This window comes from Strongylocentrotus purpuratus, unplaced genomic scaffold (assembly GCF_000002235.5).
Source record: "Strongylocentrotus purpuratus isolate Spur 01 unplaced genomic scaffold, Spur_5.0 spur5_scaffold_3, whole genome shotgun sequence".
NCBI classification, from domain to species: domain Eukaryota; kingdom Metazoa; phylum Echinodermata; class Echinoidea; order Camarodonta; family Strongylocentrotidae; genus Strongylocentrotus; species Strongylocentrotus purpuratus.
In genome coordinates, this window is record NW_022145609.1 from 21,502,978 (window position 1) to 21,519,027 (window position 16,050).

Sequence of the window (16,050 nt, forward strand, 5' to 3'; positions counted from 1 at the left end):
CGGCAGAGCTAGAGATGCATGCTGCTGACCGTGCTCCAGCCCCACGCTCCCCCGGTCTCTGTGCATGTGTGCATGTGTCGTCCGGCCGATCCCGTAACTATTCCGAACACTAGCTAGCTATAGCCTATAGCCTAGGTAACGTAACTGTATTCCATGATTTCCATCGCCTAATTCTGTGTGTCAGTAAGTGTTGTACATGTAGGCTAGTCTAACTCTAGTAGTAAGTCTAACCGTGTCAATTAATTGTTATAAAATCATGTAAATCGTAGTTTTACTTTTACGTTAACTTTTTTTAGTCTGGACTTTTTATTTATTCTGACAAAAGTGACAGAGACTGAATTGAGCTGAGTGAGAAGTGAGAGTGCGATGATCGCATGTAAACAAACATGAATAATTGTGATGTCAGTCATGATTGCCCTTGGCCTTGTTGCCATATTGCCCAGGGTCCCGTTTCTCAAAACCGTCATAACATAAGTCTAACTTCTTGACTAAATCAGCGTTAGGAAGCTACTTCACTTGTCCGCTACGTGTTTCACAAAGCCCTCTTTCACAGTCTTTGCCAAAATCAAAGACAACATCCTTACAATATAATTGACGATTCCGACCCCGTCATATCTCTATCAATGTCATAGCCTACTGTGCATGTAATATATTTCTACATGCAAGTTCCAACTACACACGCACTGGACTATTCAGATGAACAGTCTACAGATGAATGTTTTGTCAAAAGATGTAAAAGTCAAGTCTAACTCAGCTCTGTTAGGCCTAGACCGAATTTTCCGTCTCTTTCGTTCGTTAGCCTCTTATTGGGGTAGGGTCGGCTCGCTCTTTAGAGACGGAAACCGTCTATACACATTCCCTTGATAACGCCACGGCCATTTCAGGTCGTAGCGTTTTGCCCCCAAAATCCCCAAAAATGTCATTTTACCTCGTGCATGTTATATTGTAAATTAGGCCTAGGCTATAATAAATCAGTTCCACTTACCAACTTTACTGAAATAATCACTTTAATAGTCCCTTTTTAGGAATTTATGGGTCAAAATCGAAATCCATGTCGAAAAAGATTTTCAAAATGGATTTCGATTTTGACCCATAATTTCCTAAAAAGGGACTATTAAACTGATTATTTCAGTCAAGTTGGTAAGTGGAACCGATGTATTATAGCCTAGGCCTAATTTACATGTGGATATGCACGAGGTAAAATGACATTTTGGGGGATTTTGGGGCAAAACGCTACGACCTGAAATGGCTGTGGCGTTATCAAGGGAATGTGTATAGACGGTTTCCGTCTCTAAAGAGAGAGCCGGCCGACCCTACCCCAATAAGAGGCTAACGAACGAAAGAGACGGAAAATTCGGTCTATGTTTAGATCTATTAAGTATTATTAACAACTGTTTAGTCTAGATCTATTTACAATTTTGGCACAAGGTAATTTTTTCTTTTGTTCCTCTTTTCGTTGGTAGATTCTATTAATTGTTAAAACAATGTAGAAGGTCTATAGAATCTACCAGATTTTCAAAATCTTATTGATTTTTGTAGGTCTTTTGCATTTCTATTAATTATATACATAGAATGTTCAACACTGTACACGTTGACTAATAACAACACTTGGAGGGTTCAGTGACACAAAGGCATAACTCCAAATTTTGCCAAAATGAGGATTTCAAAATGTTCAGAAAAATGTGGGCTTTCCAGGAAACACAAAGACTTAACTCCACCCAACACCCCCATTAAAGTCAATGGCTAGTGAAACATAGACTCTATACTTAACTCCTTAAACTAAGCCAAAGTGCTCAGAGACACATAGATTCTAAACCACTTTTTCTCAAAATGGCGAAAATGGAGTTAAGTCTTTGTGTCACTGACCCCTTGACTTATGCATTTTGTATCAATTTTCCACAGTGCAGAATGTAACAGCTTTATTTACATTCTAATCTAGACTATATGCGAGTCATGAGCTGAACTGAATTCTTATGCAGAATGAATGACGGAAGAAAGCTTAAGGAGACCCTGAAGCGCCTGGATTACCCAGAAGCCCAAGAACTGCAAGCAGAGGCGTTTGATTGGTTGTTTGAGAATGACGCCGTAGCCCCCTTCTTGGATTGGTTCATTGACAATGTAGGACCGGCCAATGTACTGTCCAGACAGGAATTAGCAGAGTAAGTAATGAATGAAGGTCTGGAGATATAAGCTAAGTAATGCCACCATAAAAACTGGCATGGATAGTCAGAATGGAATGACAAGTAACTGATAACAAGGTATGGGAGAACATAAGTTGATTGTTAAGTGTGATTGGGTTTAAACCTCCTCTTTACAGGAAAAAAAAAAGGGGGGGGGGGAGATAAAATGTTGCAAATCATTTAGTCTGTAAGTGATTTGTTAAGTTATCCTTTAAAGCCCATCTGTACTAGTTTGACCAGGAGACGTCCCTGCAAGTTCACTGACAGGTGGTTATCTTATCAAATCAGCTCTCAATTAACATAAGAAAAGGGGATCATGGGGGACCAACAGGCACCGATTAGGCATCGTTTGCTACAGGTATATTTATAGAGGGCGCAAGTAGCTAGAAGTAGTGCCGTGGGGCTTTTAAAGCTCTTTTAATTGAAAGAACTCTTGTGGGTTTTTTGTTCAATTCCTGAGACATCACTTTGATTTTACTTATTTAATGTCATTGACATTGTTTTCCTTGAACAATGTACATCTACATGTAGGTTTCATACCTTGGAATCTTCTGGGGATGGAGTACTGGAAGGGGAGAAACTAAACACGGCCTTGAGGAGCTCAAATACAGGAGATGAAGATGATCTCTCTCCGGAAAAGCTTAAGTATGTTCCTTGTCTGTCAATCAGTGCATAATTCTTTACATAGCCTAATATTCTACATTTCTATATGATTCGATTATTGTAAAAGATTGCATTCAATTCAAGTTTGATACATGAAGGATCATTAATGTGTGTCACCTTGACGAGAAAAGTCAGTCATCAGAACTGTTGTCAGATTATACAATTTAATACTTGACTAAATATGGGGTGAGAATTTATTAGGAGCTAAAAGACATGCAAAGCTTATTATAAATACAGTTCAACATTTTGATTCAGTAATCAAAGACCTTGAATTGATAGTTTTTCCAAGAATGTAAGAAAAAATATTTGTAAAATTTAAAGGAAAATGATGTCTATTTAGAAAGAGGAAATAAATATGTTGATTTTTCCATAAGAAGATTAATAAAGACACATACATGTAAATGAACAAAACAAATTATCTGTTTTTACATTTTACACATAACTCTAATATCAATATCAAATTATCAATGTCAAGTGTGTGATTTTATTTTTGTTTTGTTTTTGTGATTTTTAGGGATGATATAGAGGCGATGGAGGAGGAGCTACATAGAGCTCAGAAAAACAGGAAAAGCCTTCTTCAGCTGAGGAACAAATTAAGGTAATCTCCACTGGATATTAGTTTACTTCTAGGCCTATATCACTATACTTGCTAGTGAAATGACATTGATATTCTCCTTTAATTTCTTTGACCATGCAGCCTTCATCATACATCCTTGACCCACCAGCTGACCAAGCTTACCCCTGTGGAGTCCCAGACTGAGAGTCAGTATAAGAACATGCTGGAGAATAGCCAAGAAGACAACTTTAAGGTATCCTTACAAACTGTTTATTCAAAAAGATCAAAAATTTAACCGACTTTGAGGCTCTTGAAGTATCAAGATATCTACAGATTTGTTTACAAGAACAAACTTACAATACTTCAACATACATGTACTGCCCAGTTTTGTTGATTGGTTTTTATTTCCAGATGATAGCACGGTTTCATGTTTTCATAGTTTGCCTATTAAAGTGATTGTACGTCACATGCTCCTGTGGCACTTGCTTTGCAGACAGTTTTTAATATCAACCAAATCCATGTTTTCTGTACTCCCAACTCTGAACCTAAATCTTTAACCCAATGTCAACCTGAACTTTCATGGCCCAACCCTGTATAACAAAATGAAACTCAGAAAAAATGCCGCCAGTGAGAATTCTTTTATCATTATACTTTGCAAAGAGCAAACATTCAAGACCATTTCATTTTTGTGATCTAATTTTTATATCATCTTTGTCATGAGGGTAATTAATTTTATTTTTAAATGTAAACCAATTTAGGTCAACACTTCACTGGATGATCTGAACAAGACCATTACTGAACTGGTGGCACTGTCGACAAAGAGCCTCGATACCCAGCATGCACCATTCATGTCCCAGCAGCCATTGCAAGCATTCCACCAATCAGAGGAGAGCTATACCCAGGCCCTCAAGCAGTTCACAAAGAGACAGTTCTTTGAGGTAAATTTGTGTCAGTGCTTTTCACATGTGGATCGAAATGTAGATTGGAAATTGTCTTTTTTGTATGCAGGGAATTTTGTACAACGAGTTGTATAATGATGTGAGGTCTTCTTTCACATCAGAAAATCATCATCATTTGGAGTCTTAAACTAAATGTCTGTAGATTTGATACCACCATATAAGTTTGGTGTACTTTGGTGTGCTTTATACCCAGCAAGATGTGATTTCATAATAATCTAGTAGTTTGCCTAAATTTCCAGTATACATATATTAACAGTTTTCCCATTTATTGACAAATTCTGACAACATTTCAAAAGGGGGGTATATGTCCCAGTAATAAACATCATTGAATAATAAATTGATTTCGTTATTTTTTAATTTGTTTTATATACAGGGCATAGCACAATTAGCAGGTCACAATGAAGGGTCACGGTACGAGCTGCTAGAGGTCAGTGAACCTGGATCTCTGGTCATACGAGGAGAGCAGTGTCATGTGACCGAGGCTGACTGTGAGGAGCTTGCAAGGCTAAAGACACTGTAAGACACATGTTGCCTTTCATCAGACATTTTAAAACCCATCTGTACTACTTGCTCCCTCTATATAGAAACAATGCCTAATCGGTGACCATTGGTCCCCCATGATCCTCTTTTTCTTTTGTTAATTGAGAGCTGAGTTGATGAGATAGCCACCTGTCAGTGACCTTCCTGGGTGGTCAAAACCCTCCTAGCCAACTAGTACAGACGGCCTTTAAACAATCAGTAAGAAAGATATTGAGGCTCTCTTTTCCTTTAGATTAATGAGATTTCCCATTTCAAATAGGCAAGTGGCAACACTGAAATTTCTTTATAAATTGAGTCCAATGACATTCAATATGTAAATTTGTCTCCCCCCCCCCCCCCCTCCCACTCCCTCCCTTGTCTGTCAAACAAAGTGCAGAAAAGAAGTGAGGTAAAATTTAGGTTAGTAAGTATGAAATTTCTTCTTTGTAGTGCCATAAGGAATAGATTATAAACCACAAATCTGAGAAATGTACTTAGTTTCTAATTGTTTATTTAGTCACATGATACCAGGGTTGCCTCATAATATTTTTTGTTACAAAAATGTGTCGTGTTGCATGTTCTGTAAGCCTCAAGGTTGAAGAAATATCAGAGAAAAGCAAAACGTTGTGTAGGTATGCTGGTGAAAATGATGCTGAACTAAAACTAATTTCATGTTACATTGTCCTTCACATGTCTCATGTATTTCCATACACTTTTATGTTTTTCTCTTTGACTGCGTCCTAATTTGAATGTTGACAGGTACCCAACCAGTCAGAGAGGGTACATGAAAGCACTCCTTGAAGAAAGCAGAGTGACTGCGGCCCACAGGCTAGCAGAGAAGAGGCTAGATTCAATCTCTCACCAACTGTATCCACGAGATGTTCACAGTCTCAGGTAACAAGTTTATGATAGTATACAGTCATACCTGTTCTAGGGATCACCTGTTTAGAAAGACCACCTGTCTACAAAGACCACATTCTTTGTTTCCCTTGAAAATGATTTTTCATTTAAACATGTACTAAAAGAACCTGTATACAAAAACCACTTATCTTGTCTCCCTTTGGTGGTCTTTATAGGTAGGTTTCACTGTTCTACCAAAGGGCAGATATTCTGTAGTTGACAGGTCTCTCATTTCACATATCTCTTGAACTGGGTTGCCACTTGCCAGCCAAGCTTATATCTTAGGGTTGCAAAACATTAACCCGGTAACTACTGAATTCTTCAACCCCCTTAGGCTTATTACAGGAACCACCTTATACCCATAGGCAGTGGGTTAACATTTAGATGCTCAATTAACAAAATGAATAATAACAACATTTATAATGCACACATATCCACCCCAGGGATACTTAAGGTGCCTAACAAGGTAGATACATTAAGCATATGAAATTACATGAGAAGTTACAACGAAACGAAAATAATTAAACATAATTAAATATAGTTAAACAACGTTAATTACATCAGATTTTGGCTAGGTTTTCAAGTTATTTTTGAACAAATTTTGATATGTACATGAATGAATCCAGTGTTCGGGGTAATAATAATATCTATAAAGAAGTTATAGATGTCTTTTTGTATTTAGTGTTAATAAATCCTGGGGAGTGTTTCACAAAGTCTAAGATCGGCTTTCAGTTGGACTTAACTATGGCAGGCCATTCAGGCCACTGTTTGCTCTCACCATTTACTGGTATTGGTCTCTCAAGGGACATAAAAAAAATCATGATCATAAATCTACAGAATTTTCATTTTTTCATTGTTCAAATCACTATTGAAGGAAAAAATATCATCTACAGATCATAATGGTGAGAGCAACCAGTGGTATGAATGGCCTGCCATAGTTAAGTCCAACTTAAAGTTAATCTTAGTCTTTGTGAAATACTCCCCTGGTTTACTGAAGGAAAAATTATGAACAAGTTTCTTACATTTTTCCTCTCCGTTAATCAGTGAGAAGTTAGAGCAGTGCGAACGACAGAAAAATGCTGCCCTCAACCAAGCCGTCCAGATCTGGGAGAGCGAGATCCCTCGTCTGCTAGAGGTCAATGCTTCTCTGCAAGCTACACACATACTATCAGGGGACTACAATCTCAAGATCGCAAGGCAGGACTACTTCACATCAAAACAAGATAAGGTAAATGTCAAATTAGTACTCTGCTCCAGAATACTTCGGAAAATAAAACAAGTTGAAAATAAGCTACACACATACTATCAGGAGACTACAATCTCAAGATTGCAAGGCAGGATCGACTGCTTCACATCAAAACAAGAACAGGTAGATACATGTAGATGTACATGTAAAATTAGTAGTCTGCTTCGGAATACTTTTGGATAATAGAATAAGCTGAAAATAAATGATAAATGTACATGTTTATGGATATCAACATGTGTCCGGCCAAAGGGTATGAACCTATGCATGACCAGCAGATGTACATTTGTCAAAATATGCAGTTTAGTTTTGAACTTCCTTTGAATACATGTCTGCATCTATACATTACATCTTCAAATCTGTTGTCAAAAGTGATGGATGGATATGATGATGGAACCTTGTTATGTAAAGAAGACTTACTGTATAACAAACACTCATTATTACAAGGTACATGGTTATTTGCTAACTTGGTACATTGCTTTCTCTTTGTTTTTAGCCCTGATCTTCCTCTTAATCTATTCATCCCTTCATAACAAACTTCTAAAATTTCAAATTTGACAATAATTTGTCAGTGTTCTTCTGCTTGGGACATAATATTTTCCCTGCATATATACATCACAACCATGGAAAATTTACAAGAGTTGAAAGTAATGTCAAAAATAAATAAAGCTCTGTGAACAAATTAAAGATGTCAACAACAACAAATCACAGAAACTGTCACTTTATCTACTCAAATGTTCTAAAACAACCTGAAAAGAAGTTAGTACTTTGATCATCATCATCATCATTATTCTCATCATGATCATTCCTATCATTTGCATCGCAGCTGATTGAGTTGCTGTCGGTCCAGAGAGCACGCAAGGAGTTCCTGGACATGGCCTATGAGGTGGAAGCACATCATCACAGAGCTACACACAGACTCATGACGGCATCCACCAAGCTCCTACAACAGGACCTCACCATGCATCACCGGTCAATGGTGAGTAGGATGTTTAGAAATGTGTGTTAGTTTGTCTTGCAAAGACAGAAATCTCTGTGAATCATGGGGGCACAGTTTAGGTGAGTTTGTAATCCAGAATTATGTTCTAAGGAATCATATTAAAAGTCATCATACAAAGTTATGTTTAATTTCAAAAGGAGCTTAAGCCAGGAAGAAAACAATTTTTTTTAAATTCAGGTGAAAAAAATATACTTTTTAGACTTTTTAAAACCATATATTATTGGTCAAGGGTAACACCTCTAACATATATATCCAAAGATGTACATACATTACTAAAGGGAAAGTGGTATAATAAAAAAGGTGATTTACCTGGAAATACCCAAAGCGGATTTAGCTCCTTTGGGAATTAAGCTCTTCATATACTCTCTGAACACACCATGGCATGGACCACACTGTGGCAGGTGTTTTATTTAATCCTGCTGGGGGGGGGGGGGGGGGGGGGGGCTTGGCACCCTCCCATGAGCTCATTGGGGTAGCCGGTTTGGTCACCGGCTACCCGAACATGAACTTGCAGTACAGGATTACATGGTTACCTGTAGCAGCAATACAGTTGGCAAGACTGCCTTCTGTTTGGGGCATAGCTGTAATCTTCCATACAGGGACCATCCATATGTGGGGCTGTGTCAAGTTTGGCTTCAGTCAACACCCAAGTTGAAGAGGAAACTTGACTATGCCAGAATAAGTGACACAATTATTCTCCTTTTTTCCCAGGGATTCCTCTCAGATCCTGACCTGAACATCAATACTGAAACAAGAAGTACAGTGGACAGCAGAGATCAAACGGTCAACAGACTACATGAGATGATTGGTATGATGTCCTCAGATACAGTCAAACCTGCTGTAGTGACCACCTGTATAGAAAGATCCTCTGTCTACAAATGAGCTGAATTAAAAATGATTTTGCAATAAAAAGTGCATGAACTGAATTCATTACAAACGGCGTATTAACATAAACAAAATATTTCCTCTCATAAAAAAAATGGTAGGATTGTTACTTTAGAACAGGGAATAAGTATTAATTACAAATTAGGCTTTAAAGGGAAGTAGAAAAGAAGTTGAGTTCTGAAATACTAAATAAGTATATATAGTTAGGCTTGCGGGTGCACCATGTGAGAGAGAGAGGGAGGATTAAGGAGTCCTGAAAAGGACTCTCGGTAATCTTTCTTGACTATATAATCAAAGTACCGGTAAATGTTGTAGATCACAAAAATAGTGCAATAGGAACTACCAAAGGTATCCTATAAGTATGGAAAGTGTGCAACTGTCACTTTAAAGTTGCACAATTTGTATTTCTTAAACTTTTATGTTGGGTATGAAGGACTTTGTCCTCTTTCAAGCTAGTTGTCAGCAAGTTATGAACAAGACAACAACAATACCAACATGCTGTTTTCTGCTCAATTCCATTCCTATCCTGCTTTGCTTTACATTTTCACCCGATCCTCATAGGCCTTGGTGGAAAGCAGGAGCAACAGCTGTTTCTGACATACTCTGGCCTGCTGGAGGATAGCAGAGTATTTGTGAATAGACTATCGTCATTGAGAGACAACCTGCGCCTTGCTTGGGATAGCCAGGAGGGTCGGCTAGCTTCCTTGTAAGTAAACCGACTCAAAATATTTTAGGAAATTCATGTTGGAATTATTTTGATAACAACAGTAATGATGATAATAATAATAATATTCAGTTCTTGTATATTGCAAAATATATCATGAAATAACATCTCTATGCGCTTCCAAAGAGATTTGGAAATCATTTCCCGGCACTCGTTATCAGCGCATTATACCTCACCTGGGTTGAGTGTGGCAAATGTCTAATGTCTTGCCAAAGGACATTAGTGCCGCAGTAGAATTCGAACTGTGGACCTTGTGATCCACAGTCAGGGACATCCACTGGACCACTACACCTCATCGTTATTGGCATCATGCTCTTAGCTCTATCATTATAACCCTGGCTATAGCCTAGTTGCCATTTTGGGGGCACTTTGAGCATTCTAGGAAATTCTCCTTGTCCATTTCTAAACCTGTGTCAAGAGAGACAACTCTAGATAAAATGCATTGTGTATGGATATGAACACTTGGCCTTGATTTGAACCCTGAACTGAACTGAACCGAACTCTGTTGATAGCTCAGCAGAATTAACCCACAGTATTTCTCTTTTAGAAGTCTCTTCTGGATGATAAAAAATATAATGGACTGAAAAGAACTCTTAGACATAGGGTACTTGGAAAGTCATCTCATTACATTGATACAAAGTTCAAATCCAAGATACGCCAAGCTTGAGTTGTCCAATGAGCAATAAGAAAGACCAGAGGCACAACATCGGGGCGTTGTGGCGTGCGCCTGTAATCAAGCCAACAATGGAAGTTACAAACTGATTTAGCCGAGGATGCAGGTTCGAAACTGAGTCGCGTCTTTCGGATGGTGACATTAGAGGTCGGTCCTCAGACATAAATAATCATATCTGATTGATACATGTCTGTAAAAAAAACAATTACAAGCACACACACATCAGCACAAATCCCAAACTTTGCCTGCCTAACCTGTGGACTTCTCCGCCAATCCAAAATTTGCCCTTTTAGCCATCAGTGGAAACACATGAGACTTTAAAACCAACTGTAGTAGAAGCTAGACATCCTCGAAATGGAGTCATTGACTACCCACAGTTCATTAAATACTACTGCTTATTCTCCTGTTTCACAGGGAGAGGAACCTGACCCAGTGTGAGAACATGGTCTACGCCGGCTCGACCACGAAGGACGGCCAGCCCGTGCTGACACCCCCTGCCATACTAGATGGAATCGCTCAACTGGAGAAGATGCTGGAAGACCTCACGCAAGGCATGATGGACCTGATGGGTGATTACAACAATAAACTGAAGGTAAGTGCATTGTGTCAAGAGTCAGTTTTGCGGTACGTCTTAGAACCTAGATTGTCTTGTGCAATCTGTAAATGAATGGAAAACCAGTGGGAAATTAAGATTCAAGGTATTTGGGTTTGATTTAATTAATTAATGCAAAGTCAATGTGAATATGCATACTCCACATAAGATGATGTCATCAAAGTCAATAGCTAGTTTTTAGGTCGACAACTTCCAATTTTCAAAGTTTTAGATTTTGAGTTTTCAGAAAGCTGTAGACACTAAATCAGCATATGATAATAATATTGTAATCTTTGGCTTATAAGCTTTCGGTTGATTCATAATTCACTGATTTAATTTTTGAATTCCTGCAAAGTCTATAAAGATATAGATTTCCTGATTGCCTAGACCCAAGCATATCATTGTATACCCAGCAGAAAGGTGTGAATGGATACACTACCTTTATTTGTATCCTTCTTTCCCTCTCATTCCTCTCTCTCTCTCTCCCACACAGACCCTGAAGAGTGATCCCTTGTTGTCTGAACAGCGCCAGCTCTTTGTCTACTTCTTCACCGAACCTGTTCAGCTGAAGAGACAGCTCCAGTCACTATCCCAGCAACTACAAGCTTTGACAATCTCCTAGAGCGTTGTTCATACCTGACGCAGTGAACAATTTTTCTTGTTGTCTGAACAGCGCCAGCTCTTTGTCTACTTCTTCACAGAACCAGTTCAGCTGAAGAGACAGCTCCAGTCACTCTCCTGGCAACTACAGGCTTTGACAATCTCCTAAAACCTTGTTCAGACCCGACGTACTGAACGATTATTGTGCGTTTGGTTAATGTTTTGTAGAAGGCAGTATTTTTGGGAGAAAATGGACATAGCAGAAATGATGATACCGCCCCCCCCCATGCATACTCTTTAATCTGTCGTTTGTTAACTGCATAAATATGAAGCACACTGCACTCATCTTATTCAATCTTGCAGCTGCTTTGCTTTAAAGCTAATTACCCAGTGTCCCGAGTCTGAATTGCTAGCAATTCTCCTGCAGCTAACATGGACCATATTATAATAAGGACCATATATTGTCTTTGCACAGTATGAACGTGAAGCTTGGAGACGGTGTTGCCAGAGTCCTACATATATCTATGTAGTGTATCACATATTGCTTGCCCTATAGCCATACTGTTTGTAGTAAAATCCTGTTCTTTCATACTGTACAAAACTCGGGCCTACCCTGGAGACATCTAAAAGGACTAAAAATGTGAGGTGTTCCAATTGATTGGCCGTATTTCTGTATGTATTTTCCCAATATGTATTTCAAACTATGTTCACAAGCCATCAGTTTATGCAGCGCAGTTGGTTTTTGATTATTAGAGCCCCAATCGTCCCCCTTTCTTGTAATGATCTGTTCCGACTATCAACATGATTTTGCAGTTAAAAAAGATGGCTTAGGCAGCAGAAGGGGTAATGTAGAACCAATGATTTGCTATTCTAGTGGTTACTAGTACCGGTATTGGTTTGTAAGGGGTAAAGTAATGTAAAATCATGACTATTTCTGTAAATAAATGAATAAATAAATGAAACAAATGCAGTGTAAATAAAAAGATATATAAATGTACAAACATTCTGAATCTTTCGTTTCATTTTGCATTGCGTTAAAATTTTACATTACATATTTTTATTAAATAATTATTATCAATATGAGACAATCGCTCTTTCTGAATGGTTCTGGAGATAACACGAGAACAAGATCTTGAAATGGAACTCCCCACAACAATATTTGTTAAAGATAATTCACACACAAAATATATATCTCTTCTCTGTAACATAAATACAACAAGAAACTAGGGACTTGTTTTCATATATGACACTTTATTTCATAATCACAGCTTCGACATAGGGGTCAATATTCATCATATCTATATATATATTTATATGTATGCGTTAAATCTATCAACAACCGACTTCAATTCCATGACTTTACATATATCAACAATATCAGAACTAGAGGTGCAAGATCTCCCCTCCTGAGAATTCCTCTTAGGTTTTGTTTCTTTTTCTTAATTCCGGCATCTACAAAACCACCTTGAAACTCTAGCTGAAATGGAAGTGCGATGTAGATGTATTTCAGGTGAAATTGTGATCACCTAACAATTATTGTTAAACCCCATCCATGCCATATGCAAATCTTGAGAAATATTGTTGAAAATAACTTTACACTTGTCTTTAAATAACCTTCTTTTTTCAAAGAATTTTTTGAGATATTAAAAGCTAAGATTAGTATAAACCTAATGACACACAAGAGGTTAATAATTCTTTCACCTCGCAAAAATCGTCTTCACTTAAATGACTGCATTTTCTTACACATATCCATTTTCATAGAATGTAGGTAATGCATTGTACATGTTCAGGAAAAGGACTCTGCAAACATCAAATAGCGGGGGCAATAACTGGTGAAAGGTCCATCAAATTCAACTTTTACCAGGATTCTTCCAAACAAGGATGAAAGGGAAACATATTCACCTGCTACAATACATGTATTCAACATAAGCGGATCATTTCCAATTAGCTCTCTTGTTTTTGAAGCTGGTACAACATTTTTATGTCATGACCCCTTCACAATGAAGATTTTAACATACACAAAATCTTATATGTAGAGGTGGACAGTCAATAAATTTCTGTTGATAAATGTATATTCATAATCACTAACTCTCCGACATGTGATCAGTGTATAGCAGGTCGAACACAAACCTGCGATTGCGAAATGAACATGAAAGAGTAAGTTGAATGAATGATATCGTTAATTATCAACTGAATGTATACATTTCATTATAACTTGAATGTTTGTAGGTTTGAATATTCAAAATTCAAGTCATAATTATTGATAAATGTAAATGTTAGACTTTGTATTAATGTTAGTTCATTGTTAATGTCTGTGACATTGTAACTCTCACCAAAACTGTTGCCCTTACAATGAATTACTACAAGATCGAATGATTAAGATTAACCTCAATAAACATGTGCATGAAATAAAAAAAAACCATAATGTCAAAATGAGGACATTTGGTAAGCAAATTGCATCATTCTAAAACAAATACTTGTACTGTTACAAAATTGCAAAATTTCTAAGTCCATATTACAACTAAAAAACATATGGATACGGATAAGTAACAACCATAATCATTTGGTAAACTACACTACAATAAGTTATGCTTTTAAAATGTTGCAATGTTCATATATGTGTCATTGTGGTTCCATAGGTTCTCTGTTGGTACAAAAGATTTAAATAAATACCAGCATTTACGGTGGCACAATAACATACTTTCTTCAGAGACATCAGACAATAATACGATTCTCTCTTAGAGTAGATATAAGCATAAATAATTTTCTGTGTCACACATATTTCGGGAATGAAATTCACAAAAGCTGGTAAATAGAATGTACGATTGAAAATACTATTTGTTTATACATTTTTTCCCTCACATACTTGAAACAATCCTCCAAAAGGTTAAATCTCTCTCTCTCTCTCATATTAATACACTTTGCACGTACATGCAGCATTCACCTGAACACATGTAATACAACTTTACTTCCTTTATGTTGTTTTTGATATCATATGCAATAAAAAAAAGTTTCCAGTCATTCAGCAAAAATCCATATTATTATTTCATAAAAATCAATTCTAAATAGTACTAATATACATACAAATAAACTACCCACATACTCTTTCAAAATCAATGATGGTTATTTTGTAGGCAAGAGATACATGTATAATTTCTGCACATGTCAATATACATGTATCAAACCTTTACAAAAGAAAAAAAGAAACTGGAATGTGACTGAACGGAATCGCACGAATGATTTTCCTTTCAAGACTCGTTCTGATATAATGCGGTGAACGTCTTTTTACAACGTACAGATGAATGGCAACTGCGCTCAACACAGGTCCTGTGCGTATTCACCGAGCTCTGTGTAACACGATACAGAAATGTGAGGAGTATTACAATTTACATCATAAAAATATGCTGCAGTTTTGCAGTGTCGAGTCTGAACGATGTTTCATTCTGTACTGCATGTGATGCATGGAAACTTACACACTTCGTGCATGCCGAGTACAAGGGTTTAGCTCCATGGAAGTTAGTTCTATGATTGTTTCAAAAAGAGTTTGAATACTTTGTATTTCACAACCATCAAAATTATTGATTAAATGTTAGACGTCACAATATCAATAAATGAGTACATTAAAAACAACTGATATGATAAATATGCAAAAAGAAGCTAATTTTAGAACTTGGATTAATTGGCATATACTGTAGGGTTGGGGGTAGGAGGGTTAAATCTTAAATGTTTAATTTTTCACAAAACATAATTAAGGATCAGCACTGTAGCACAAAACATTGATGAATATGAGAAATGAGATTAATATGTTTGGGTCAAATATAAGGGCTACAATCCACAGGTAATATATTAAGTTCTCCAATACTGTTATGTTAAACAACTGCACCACTTTTTATTTTCAGACAAAACATACCTCAACCAAGCTATATTAAAACAATCAAATCGATAAACTTCTCACTGATAAATTCAGCAAATTGCTGAAACGTCACGTGTACTTATAGCTAATCCTTAACCATTCAATATCATATCGTATACCCAACACATTGCATTATGCCTAGTCACAGACGATAAATAAGAAATTTTAATAAGGGATATATTTCCTGGGGGAATTCATATTTAACCATTCATTTTCAAAGAGGGGACAAAACCATCACTGAACCAATGTTCTCATACATATGCCACACAACTGAATTGAAAATTATGTTAAAATTCAATCTTAAATGTTAATGTAACTAAAACACTGAATATCAATTACATGTATTTTTCGATAAATAAGATAACTGATTATTGCATAAAATAGACACAATTTACTCATTCACAAGGCCACTGAGCACAAACGTACGTGGGTAGAGTTGGATGTAGCAACTATCAAAAATGATTCAAAAAGATGGTAGGAATTAACCAAGGAACTGACAGGAATGCAAGAAAATACTGGACTTCTATGATTATGAAAGAAAGATACATGTGATGTCTTTTTAAATAGGGGCACATAATTCAAGATACAAACAACCTTGATGATCTCTCTCTCTCTCTGTCTCTCTCTCTCTCTCTCTCTCTCT

The 16,050-nt window shown here is 37.0% G+C and overlaps 1 protein-coding gene across 1 annotated transcript; it reads left to right on the top strand.

Moving 5' to 3' along the window:
* Positions 1-1,961: 1,961 nt before the first annotated feature.
* Positions 1,962-13,343, top strand: LOC583283 (HAUS augmin-like complex subunit 3). The gene is made up of 13 exons (XM_030995573.1): positions 1,962-2,159; positions 2,712-2,825; positions 3,358-3,441; positions 3,541-3,652; positions 4,158-4,337; positions 4,732-4,874; positions 5,637-5,771; positions 6,822-7,005; positions 7,847-7,999; positions 8,732-8,828; positions 9,467-9,611; positions 10,717-10,894; positions 11,388-13,343. The coding sequence occupies exons 1-13, from the start codon at positions 1,981-1,983 to the stop codon at positions 11,514-11,516; spliced, it is 1,833 nt and encodes a 610-aa protein (XP_030851433.1). The 5' UTR covers positions 1,962-1,980; the 3' UTR covers positions 11,517-13,343.
* Positions 13,344-16,050: the final 2,707 nt, after the last annotated feature.

Bases quoted from the DNA above. Each gene is read 5' to 3' on its own strand.
- LOC583283 (XM_030995573.1), top strand. From the start codon at position 1,981: ATGAATGACGGAAGAAAGCTTAAGGAGACCCTGAAGCGCCTGGATTAC. The intron at 5,772-6,821 runs GTAACAAGTTTA...TCCGTTAATCAG, and splicing joins CGAGATGTTCACAGTCTCAG to TGAGAAGTTAGAGCAGTGCG. The intron at 7,006-7,846 runs GTAAATGTCAAA...TTTGCATCGCAG, and splicing joins TCACATCAAAACAAGATAAG to CTGATTGAGTTGCTGTCGGT.